General features: G+C 33.9%; 1 protein-coding gene across 1 annotated transcript; it reads left to right on the forward strand.

The window, feature by feature from the left end:
• Window positions 1-4,025: 4,025 nt before the first annotated feature.
• Window positions 4,026-11,584, forward strand: LOC106467293. Its single transcript, XM_013927632.1, has 3 exons — window positions 4,026-4,153; window positions 5,917-5,968; window positions 11,330-11,584. Exons 1-3 carry the CDS (start codon window positions 4,026-4,028, stop codon window positions 11,582-11,584), a joined length of 435 nt encoding a protein of 144 aa, XP_013783086.1.
• The last annotated feature ends 1,119 nt before the right edge of the window (window positions 11,585-12,703 follow it).

Below are 12,703 nucleotides of genomic sequence, written 5' to 3' on the forward strand. Positions count from 1 at the left end.
TGTCAGTTAATAAAGCTAATTGTATCATCTATCCTTCACATTTACTAATCGAAAGCACCATAATTTCTGGCTCTGCAACTTTAAAATAGTTAAGGGTGGTATTGATATATTTGATAAAAGGAGGAATTTTTCATTTCAAATGTACAGCCTATTCTCTATTCATTTTTTGATTTTTAGAATTAATATGAATTTCAAACAGTTAGTTACTCTGAACTATTGAAAGTATTTTCTTCTTGAGTTTGAATTCATGCTGTCAACAAAGCCTGTAAATTCAAAATTTGCAAGTGTCATTTACACATTGCAGAGCATGTGTCACTCACCTATGATTCACTATTTCCCAACTTCCATACTTTGCAAACATCAGAAAGATGTTACACAAGCTCTGCTTTACCATCATAATTTTGGTTTTATTGATATTTGCAATCATAATGAAAATTTGGTTGTGGTGAGGCCAGAAGAAAGGTATTTCATAAATAAGTATTTGTTTGAAATTCATTTTAACTCTTAAACATGTAAAATTAAATCAGGTTGAAAGTACCTCTTAAATACAGTAAACAAGAATACCCATATTATAAAAGAGAAAGGAACAGCATAATATAAAACTACAAGCTAAGGGCAGAAAAATAATAATATATACCATAAGAAATATGTAGCCAAGCAGTGAGAGTAAAAGCTAGAACCAGAAAATAACTAGTTTCTCTGATTTCAGACTTCTAACAACATTTTTCAAGGGTAACTTTTATGTTCTAAAGTTTGATGAATAACTTAAGGAACTTAAAAATTGTTTGTACTTCAAATAATTACAAGTTATGAAGTGAAATTTTGTTTTACTTGGATGAAATGTGCAAAATTACTAATTTTCAGTCTATGTTTAATTATATCAATCAATAACTACATAATGTGTTCAAAATTATAACTAGAAATTATTCTAGCCAAGACCCATAATTTAGACACATCAAGATGATGTAGATTATTTTTGCTATTTCCTCTACATTTTTTTTTGTATTTTAACTATGAAAATTATCCAAACAGAAAAAATTATAAATACAATTATCATCAGTTAGGTTCAAAGCAGTAGTATTGTTAACATCTTGAAATATATCATAAGTATGTAATGTTTTTAATTTCAGAATATAAAAGTTTTCACAATGCAGTTGATATAATTTTGTTTTGACAATTTCCAAAATTGTTATAATTACATAAACAAAATAATGATTTCAAACTATCACTACACAGTGTCCAGACTGGAAACAGTGACTGTAACACAGCCATCACAATACATGCACTTCCTATATATATATATATAGTGAGATTCCTTTTACACTCATACCTGAGGGAAAAGCATTGTACTGTGGCAACATAGGCTTTAATGGCTTATATTTTAACCTTAAGCATCAAGATATAGGAGGCTTTGTTTTCTTCCACCTGGATGGTAAATTTGATGTTATGAGTTTAAGTGATTTAAAATGTTATTAATCAGTTCTTTACTATGTGACCAAATTACATAGAAATTTTGCACATAGCATTTCAAAATTTTTCTCTTCTTGGTGGCTTTTTTTGTGGCTGAGTTTTCAAATTTTTTTCATATTGAGGTAACTGAGTATTAAGACCTCCCAAGATATATGGACTCACTAAGATCCACAAAATATACATGCCATTCTGCCCTGTTGTTGGTGCTATTTCATTATCATGCCATAGCATCGCCAAATTCCCCTTTCCTCTTCTTTCACCATTAAGAAATGACATAGCTGAGTCAATAACAAAGATGAAATGGTATGTGGACCAAAAAAAGTCTACAAAGTCAACCCAGTGATCTGCTAACTAGTTTGATATTCAGGACATTTTTACTAACTTTCCAGTACTGGAGTTCTTAACTATAGTCTGACTACAAACAGATGAAACCTTACTGTAGCAAAGTAAGCTTTCCATGGACACAGTTATGAAACTAGTTACTCTATGTAGCAATGTAGCCTACTTACAACCTCAAGAATAAAACTTCTTAAATGTATCCATTCACATTCTGAAAAATGAAGATGGATTCCTGTCTGTTCAATAGAGCTAATGAAGTTTTCAGAAGCAAATGCTTACCTAAAATATTAAAGCACCTCCAAACTGTCTTTGAAGCTAATAGGTATCTAAAAATCATGAAATGCACAAGCACAGACAAGAGCACAAGAAAACAGAAGCAGAACATAAAAAATATTTCCAAAAATAAGTTAAAACATCAAGAAAATATGCAAGAAGTGTCAAGTTCAAGTCTTCCTCAGATTGAAACTGACAAAAGTAAACTACTTCCAGACTGCTTGATATCAAAAAGGATGTGAATTCACTAATTGAAAATTAGCCATCTTTTTTGCAGAGAATATATTCCAAAACATACTTACCAGATTTCACACTCTTATAGCTATTACTCAGCTACCAGGGTTTCTTCCTTTGCCCATCTAAGCATTGGTATGATTTTTTTTCTTTTTTTTTTTGTTATGGGGGTCGCCATCAGCAGATGATATGCCCCCAAATTCCCTGACCTGATTTAGTTGAAATATATACTGCCATTTAACAAGAAGTTAGTAGTTACATATACTTTTTTTTATTTTTTTGTTTTTTTTAAATATTATTATTTTTTTTGTGTAGTTAATTGTTTGACACTAAAATTCCTAAAATGTCACATTACTGGGATAAAACACAAGGAAAAGTTTACATAGTTAGTTCTTCTCGACTGGGGGTGACTCCAGCCATTGGAAACAAGGATAAAGGAAGTAGCCCTATTAGTAAATAGAAAGGACATTAAATTTTTATGTTATTATTTCTAATAACGAAGTTATATATTGCAGGATAGAGACAATTCGTAGTTAATAGAGAGTGGTAAGTAAAAGGGACGTTTATGTTACCCATCTGTTGTTTTATGGCTGCTCGATCTCTTTGATAATATGTACATTTCATTAAAACATGTTCGAGATCTTCAAAATTTGAACAATGGGACCAAATTAAATAAGAACCACAGCCGCATTTGTACATCAGCAAGTAAAACACTGAGCCAATAGAACAGAATATTTAAATTACGATATTAGATATATAAACTAGTAACAAAATAACATCCAGTCTAGACACACAGACATTTATGGAATTAAACATATCTAACATTGTTTTATTTGAGTTCTTAATTTTTTGTAAAGTGTAAAATGCAAGGGAGAGTTAAATGAGACGGTCCACTTTGGTAACACGTCCACCCCTGTGTATAAATAGTTTGACATTTTGCAATCTAGAGTGACTTATCATTCACTGTTCATAAATATACTGGTGGACAGGCGCAAGTGTGGATAATCCAAGTACAACTTCAGTTTTTGTTTTTAGATGACTTTGATCTATGGTGAGGACCTTTAATTTTTAATGTTTACAAATTAGATATTTCAGTCAATTTCACCCTTCTTAATTTCAAACAGGAATTGTAAAGAACCAAATATGCCGTAAAAGAAACACAATTCAAGTCCATTGATATTTTATAAAATGCATTGCTTTAGGATGAGTTGCTTAGGGTAAGACGTCCCCCCTTGTGGTCCACACCAATGATTCATATTTCCGCCATAGCCTTCGTTGGCAATGTACTACTTTGCTCCACACTAGACGCGAACGTTGCGAGTGACGTCGCGAAATGTTTTCGGTCGGTCAGTATCGGGCTTTAAATCTGGAAGAGTCAGGTTCAATCTAGACCTCTTCGAAAATCATTCTCAGCATCGAAGTTGACTGAAAGCTAGAGTATGGCACGTACAAAGCAAACTGAAAGAAAATCCACGGGCGGAAAAGCACCAAGAAAACAACTGGCTACTAAAGCTGCTTGAAAGAGTATTCCAGCCACAGGTGGTATAAAGAACCATCATCGTTACAGACCTGGAACTATAGCCCTCTTTGAAATATGTCGTTACCAAAAGTCAAATGAGCTGCTCATAAGCAAACTCCCTTTCCAGAGACTCGTGGGAGAAATCGTTCAGGGCTTCAAGACCGACCTAAGATTCCAGAGCTCTGCTGTCATGGCTTTTCAAGAGGCCAGTGTGGCCTACTTGATGGGTCTCTTCGAAGACACAAACTTGTGTGATATGTACGCAAAGAAAGGGACCATCATGCCCAAAGACATCCAGATCGTCTGCCGAATCCGAGGGTAACAAGTCTAAATGGAGAAAGTAGGTACTGTTTCTTACTGTCTTCATTAAACAAACGGCCATTTTTGCCGAATGTCAATCCATACCAAACTAGAATTGGAAACATTCCAAAATACTGGAAATAAGCACGTGGCCCTGTTCAAGCGTTCCTATTGGACGTACTGGAGATGGACTGTTATGTTTTGATAACAAAGCACTGATCTTCGCAAGAAACTAATATATTAAAGTAATTATATATATATATACACGGTCCTACTACAAGCTCGACATATTTCTGTGCGTATTCTTTCTTTCATTCTTTCTGTTTGTTAACTTTTAAAGTGCAACATTATTAGTATTATTACGTTGTTGTTGTTAAGCTCTACATGATCACCATCTTTGGTATTATTATTATAGTACGGCTTGTTTTAATTAGTTTCCTTTGTGTTGCGTCTCCCAGTGGCCCAGCGTCATATCTGCGGACTTAAAACGCTAAAACCTGGGTTTCGATACCCATTGTGTAGTTTTGTGCTAAACTGCAAACAAACAAACCTTCGCGTCGTGCGACGAAAAAACATATAGAAACAGGTTCTATTTTAGCAAAGCGAAAATTTATCAAAACCACGTCGCGCGTTGCTGGTGTGAATACTTATATTCGACTGCAATACTTCTAAGTTATTTGTTCGCGTTGCTCTCGTCCAGTATGGATGAGCTGTAAATTAATAAGGTTAAGTGTGCATTGTGAGGAAGGTAAAAGGCTTCCATCTTTTACAGGATTTGAGCCATAAAGTAAGGTGAGTTAGTGAAATCTTCGTGAATTTGTGCGTAAGTCGGGGCACTTCGTGTTGTGTCACTATGCAAGATTGCGTTTGACAGTGTGGTTATATGTACCAGTGTTCCTGAAGTGCAGTGAAGAAGCTTTAAAACAACACGAAAAATTAACGTAGATTGTGAAATGTATATTATTATGCTAACTTTTCGTATTAATTATTTATCTAAGTAGCAGGAATTTTCATTACCCTCAGACGGAGGTTACTAGGATAAACATGACGATCCATGGTTATTGCTAGGTTATGATGGTAAGATAAATTTTTGTATAGTCTATTCTGCATTTACTACATTCGTGTAGATACGTGTATTTTACAACTGACGACACTCAATGGTTGTCTATAGCGATACGGGGTTTTATTCTTATTTCTGCCCATAATTACTATAACTTTCGTGAGGTCGATCGAGTTGAGTGACTCTTTAGGTGACGCGACTGATAGTGAATGGTGATATTGATTCTACTTGAGTACTTTTCATATGAAACCAAATTAGCTGGTGAATAATAACGTTGTGCACTGCATGTAATCGCTGGTTATTATACATATAATAATAGATATGTATGTGCGACATATAATCGTGTTTTCCATAATTTATTGTAGCCAGTTTTTGCATATTTAAGTATGTAGAAAAATGCGATATACATATGTGACAACAACTTTTCTGGCCATTGAAGAATTACACTTTTCGTTCGAAATGAAAGAAAACATAGTGTGCCTACTATTTTCGAGTACTTTAGATTTCAAACGGGGTTTATATGATCGAACAATTTCCGAATTTTAGGGGGAGTTTTCTGGAACTTTTATCTTGATATTACATCTGAGAAGGTAGTCGTAATTCACGAACTTTGTGTTAACTACATTTAAAAGCAGTGTTAAAAATAATTTGTGTGTGGACTACAGAAATATAATTGGATTGATTTGTAAAATCTAAGAAGTGATTTCACTTATTTATTCAGGTTATGTTTAATTTGTTTCATGGGGGTTCCAGTTGTGGTCATGCACACGTTGGTAAGGTTAGAAGCCTTGATCACTACTTGTAAAGTAGTTGACTTAAATTTAATTTCCACTGCAATATTACCTAATCCTCATTGGATCCGGGCTTATAGCCTTAGTTTATCAATTGAAACATGTCAGCTAACAACCTATAACCTTTTAATAAATTTTATCCCGTAATGCATACTTCCGGGGTACAAATTTTTTCTCAGTCCCACAGGGCTGTTTAAGCCGGCAAAAAAGATAATTGTCTTACCTTTTTTTGCATTGATTCTTTCATAACGTAATGTAGATAAATCCGGGGTTTTCCTGAACCTACTGAAATTCTACTGGATGTAGGATCTGTTGAATTTATTCAATGTATCGATGATGCTAATTTAGGTAGTACTTTTGTTCTTGAAACTGAAAAACGTTACGAATCTTTTTAGAAAGGTTGGGTATTAAGGCCTGTTCAAAGAGAAACTAATAGAAAAAGCATATTCATCGTTATATAGATGATGTGAAACAAATGTATTGTTACGACAGCGGTGGTCACGTGACGCTAGTAACACGTCATGCGCTTCTCGAATGTTCACGTCTCTTCCTGAAATCTCAAGAGCCTACTATATATGCGATAATATATTGTTTGTCTTGTATATATAAACCGGTAAGAACTGACGGCAACAAGGTAATGGGTAATTGACAGTTGAGTCGAGCACGTGAGACGTTCGGTGTGAATTATAGCGTTTGTTATAGCGCGACTGTGGAAATTAAGTGTATTGCAAAGTTGTATTTAGAAAGAATAAACCAGTTTTATTAAAGAAACGACTTGTATCGCTAAACTTTCTTCAGAAAGAAATTATACGGAAAATTAACTAACGACCAGAGACGTAACAATATGATGATGGAAATGTGAGTGATAGAAAAAAGGGTCCTGGTCGCATGCTTGAGAAGTTGAAAATGAAATACTTCTCTGCATTGGATCTACCATCTGAGAGCGAGATTCGTTCGGCAATCAGCGCCTTGATTGACAAAGAAAAATAGCAGCAAATGGCCAAATTTCAACTCGTATATGTTTTCCAGATGTGCTTTTAAATATCATCAATGAAAACATTGCAACAAAGGCATGCTATGCAGCGGTCCTGGAAAGATATGAGATGATAAAGGAGGCAAACCCCATCGAAGAGTTCCCTGATGAGAAGAAAATGATAAAAAAAAGAATCTGCCAAAAAGAAAAAGGAAAGGCAAGCAGCTGAAGGAGGGGCAAGGAAATGTTTCATTATGAATTCTGTATTTGTTCGAAGGTCAACATAAGTATTTATCCAAAAAAAAACAACAAAATACGTAAAAGAATTGTCATTTATTTGCATAACAGAAAAAAGGAAAACGCAAAAGAACAAGAAAATATAGAGAAAAACGGACTTGGAAAAGAGTGCACTGTTCCGGAAAATGTAGCTGAAATTGCAGTTTTCAAACGATCATAAAATCGCAAGTATTTATGCTTAAAAAACACCCTTCAAATGCCCTACTTCTGAGTTTTCAAATTCCACAGTTAACGTTCCACAGGAATCAGCAATATATCAGGAAATTTTGCCACTCCGAGGTATGCATTACGTATCATGCATTAGAACATTTTCAGATTTCACATGTGTATTTTTGTATGGGTTAGTTCGATACGACCGACTTCGTAACCTCAATAAAAAATTAGAAAAATATATAAATTATACTTTTTTCGTTCTAGAATGACTGCAAATTATAACCTTATATATTTATTATTTATATGATATTGACCTTCCAGCCATTCCTGGCTAACAATATAGGTTAGAATGACGCGGCGCATGTGCACTCATGTTAGCCTATCCAATAATATATAACTAACCTTTAGTCTTAACAAAGTGACCTGTCTTGGCTGTGTTATAGTGGACTAGTATTTTGTAAAATACAGTCACATTTCAATTATTATATATTAGGCCCCCAGTATGTCTGCGGACTTACAACGCTAGAATCCGGGTTTCGATACCCGTGTTGGGCAGAGCACAGATAGCCCTTTGTGTAGCTTTGTGCTTAATTACAAACAAATTATATATGTATAAACATTATTTCTGTTTAGAAATAAGCTCTTACACTTATTTTTCTTAAAACATAGAACAGTAAATAAAGAAGTAAAGCAAACAATTATCTCTTGTAGTTATGACTTTTGTACTCGTTTGCTGCTTTTGAAATTTCCCATGTGGAGGATGTGAAAAGACATTTTTTTAGGTTTTATATATACATTTTAAGTAACCAAAAAAGATCATAAGTTACTATATCAATACCATAGAATTCCACTATAACTTATCAAATGTAGTAACTAAGCTGTATTTGGGCCTAAAAATATGAAATTTCGAGCTCACTAAAGACTTACCTCATCATTTGAAATCTTCTTTGAAAAGAAAGAAATTAGCACAATAACACGTCAAAATGAGAAACCACTAGGAGGACATTCTGATCTTTCATTTTGTTATTCTTGTCATATATAGAAGTAAGTGTATATAAAGGACCGTTTCCAAAAATGGAAAGAGGTGGGCTGAGTGCCACTATGTTTGATTCAGTACATGAGCGATATCTTAGCAAATAGAAAATATAAGACGTTCATATTTTATATTCTAGCTTGTCAATATCGGTAGTTTGAGTTCCCAAGTCGTACTAAACTGTAGATTTTGTATTTTGGCATCACAAACGTCTAATTTGAACCAGTGCTGCATTCAACATACTACATGACACATAAAAATCGATGTTTAGCTGTGTTTTTTAAATATTTACTTTTAAATTAAGAAATTAACTAAAGTTTAATATTAATATTTGAATTATAATTTATAATTTTATATCAAACTTATTGACGTAAATTCATAAAATAGTAGTTAAATAATATTTTGAATGCAAGTCAACAAACGCGATAACATGGCCTTTGACACGTGATCCGTCGAGATAGGGTTAATAGAATGCCTTTTATCTTATGTAATGCCCCTTTAACATTCCAGAGGTTAATGAATGTTGTATTATCAGGCTTGCAAGATCCAGAATATTTTTGTTATTTAGATGATGTTATAGTGTTTGCTGCAAGCTCTGAAGAACATTTAGAAAGGTTAAGGCATGTATCTGACAGATTACGGAGGGCAAACTTAAAGCTTAAACCAAGTAATTGTCAGTGTAAAAAAAAAAATGAGGTAGAATACTTAGGTCATTTGGTGACTGTAGATGGTGTAAAACCTGATCCTAAAAAATTAGAGGTTTGTAAGAATTATCCAGTGCCTAAAATAGTAAAAGACGTTCGAGCATTTTTAAGATTTTATAGAAAGTTTATACCACATTTTGCACTGCTGGCAAAACCCTTAACTGAGCTAACTAAGAAAGAAATAACATTTCAGTGGACAGCTAAAAGACGGGAAGCATTCGAGAAACTAAGAGAAGCTTTATTAAAAGCAACAATTTCAAGCTATCCAGATTTCAGTAAGGAGTTTATCTTAAGCACAAATGCTTCAGGTTTCGCTATAGGTGCATTATTATCACAGTTAAATGAAAATGGAAAGGAACACCCTATAGCTTGTCAGAGTAGACAGTGAGGAAAAGCTGAAATAAATTATTCTGTTACAGAACAGGAATGCTTAGCTGTAGTGCATGGAATAAAAACTTTCCGTTGTTATCTGTATGGTAGAAAATTCACTATCATTACAGATCATGCACCATTAAGATGGTTAATGACATTAAAAGACTCTTCCTCTAGGTTAGCGAGACGGTCATTATTGTTACAGGATTATGATTTTGAAATAGTACATAGACCAGGTAGAAAACATTCTAATGTCGATGCTCTGAGAAAATTAAAATAGGAAACGCAGAAACTGTAGAAAAACAGACAGTTAATAATGTAAGTAAAAACTAAAAATGAAGATAATTTAAAAGTAATTTGGGATGTAGATCATGCGATCAGTGAACAAAAGAAAGATCCGGTATTAAATACCTTACGAAACAAAGTATTACAAGGAGAAGATACAGAGAACACGTTAGATTCAAATATCTTATGTAAAAGGGTTAAGAATAACAGGTCGTTACAAATAGTTGTACCACATAACTTAAAAACTAAAGTTATGAAAACATATCACGACCCACCATCCGCAGCACACCTAGCTTTTGCTAAAATATACAGTATGATAAGTAAGAGATTCTTTGGGCTAAACACGAGGAAAGATATTAAAGATTATTGTGACTCGTACCTAGAATGTCAAAACGAAAAACGAGTCCACACTTTAAGAACGCTCCCTTGCAAAGAATGCCGAATCTAACAACACCTTTTCAGCTATTGACTATGGATATATTATTGTGAGTTATTAGGTGTAAACAAAATTGAGACTACAGCTGTTATGGTTTATTAGAAACGTTCAATACAACTTTGTTGAACATGATCTCTCAATACTGCGAGAAAGATAATAAAACTTGGGATAAGAGGATTCCTTTTTTATTATTAGCTTACAGAAGTGCTGAAAATGAGTCTACTCACGAAAGTCCATTCTTTCTATTACATGGTAGAGACGTTATGTTACCTTTGCAGGAGATATTAGCTGCTAGAAAAGTTATGCAGTATATTATGATTATAAGGCAGAACAATTACAGAGAATGCAGTTGGTATTCGAATTAGCTAACGAACATTTAACTAAAGCTGCTGAAAGTAGAGAGAAGCAAATAAATAAGAAGGCACAAGTTAGTGACATAATGTTAGGGGACAAAGTATTGTTGCGTCAGCGAGGTCACGTGACTAGTGTCACGCCACGTTTCTAGAACTATCTTGTTCCTTCGTGAATGCCCTAGCATTTACTAGATATGTGTTTGTCTGGTATATATATATAAGACGCTCACAACGTGACAACAATGTGTGTGTGAGTAATTGAACTGCAGTCAGAAAGTATTGTTGAAGTTAACGTTCGTTGATATAGCGTTTGTTATAGAGCGACTGTTGAAAATAAGTGTATCGTAAAGTTGTATTCGGAAAGAATAAACCAGTTTTATTAAGAAAGGACTTGTGTCGCTAAAGTTTCGTCGGAACGAAGTTACGAAAAATCAATTAACGAACGGAGACGTAACAGTATTGTTATACACCCAAATTGTTAAGAAAGGAAACACTAAAAGTTGGCAAGGTTATGGAAAGGTCTATTTAGAGTCCTTAAGTAAACTAGTCCAGTTAAATTTGAGATCCAAGAAATCCATGGAAAAGGTAAACAGCTAGTACATGTTAATAAGTTAATAGGTTACAAACATTATCAATATGAATGTGAAGCAGAGGAAACTAAGGAATAGAAACAAGATAAGAGTATTCTTGAAGAGACTGATAACTTATGTGACTTTGATTTGTCTTATGACTTTGAGGAAGAAATACTCGAACCAGAAACTCCAAGGTTAGAAGAAGAAGAAAGTGTTGTACTAGGTGATGAAGTAATAAGAACAGAAGATATCCTGGTTAGTAATGGCAATAGTGAAGATAGTGCTCCAATAACTGAGGATAATACCCCTAGTACCCCAGTGACAACACAAGCTAATATAGTGGCCCATGACTATAACCTTAGATCACACTGTCCTATATCAATTCAGCCAGAAGTGGCTCTTACAACTAGGATGGTATGAGTGAAATTTGATCCTCAAGTAGTTGTACACAAACATAAAAGTGATGTACGTACAGTTAATACTGTATCTCGTGAAGCCAGTGTAATTGATGCTTTCAATAACACGACAGGCTATTTACGAAGTTGTAAACAATCTAAATAGGATATGATATATATAGTCGATGTATGTTGCATGTATTGTACTAAGTATTATAATTATTTGTATTATTAGTAGATGTATCTATAAGTTTACCGGGATTCTTATGTTACTAATGGTAGAGATCGGGAATGGACGACAAAATGTAAATATTGTTCCAGTGGGGCCTCCCAGTGGCACAGCGGTATGTCTGCAGACTTACAATGCTAGAATCTGGGTTTCGATACCCGTGGTGGGCAGATCACAGATAGCCCACTGTGTTGCTTTGTGCTTAACATCAAACAATCAATCAATGTTTCGGTGGAAAACAAGGTAGGTATGGTGTTTGTTGAAGAAGGTAATTTTATATTATCTGGAGATAAATGGATAATTGTTGAAGTTCAGTTATTAGTAAGTTTACAAACAGAGCTAATAACATTCGAGAATTCATTAGCTTTGTAGAAAGTTCGAAATATAGGACATTACATCACATGAGACATCAGGGAACAGCTATCTTATATTTAGCAAGAATCTTACAAGAAGGACTAATTCAAAACTATAAAACATTAATTAGACAATATCATGACGAGATAGATGAATTGTTATTAGAATTAAAATATATTAAAGATAGCGTATCAATATAAGACAGAACTCGACAGAAACGAGATTTAATAAATGCGAGTGGAAGCGTTTTGAAATCCTTATTTGGAACCACACCCACCTACGATTTACGAGAATTAAATTATAAGGTAGAACGACAGAGACATTTATCTAAACTAGTACAATCATTGTATGTAGCTGCAGATAGAAAGTTGAGTTCATACTTTCTACCTCTGATCAAGTTAGAAAGAGCTTAGATGAAATCGAAAGGAAATTACCTCCACATTTACAGTTTGTGATTCCTGCTCATAATGATCAGATTTACATGTATTATACATGGGCTGACGTAAAGACAGCTGTAATCAGGGATATTTTAAGGATGTTTATAGAGATACCCTTAAAGGC

Source organism: Limulus polyphemus, unplaced genomic scaffold (genome assembly GCF_000517525.1).
Source record: "Limulus polyphemus unplaced genomic scaffold, Limulus_polyphemus-2.1.2 Scaffold2558, whole genome shotgun sequence".
NCBI classification, from domain to species: domain Eukaryota; kingdom Metazoa; phylum Arthropoda; class Merostomata; order Xiphosura; family Limulidae; genus Limulus; species Limulus polyphemus.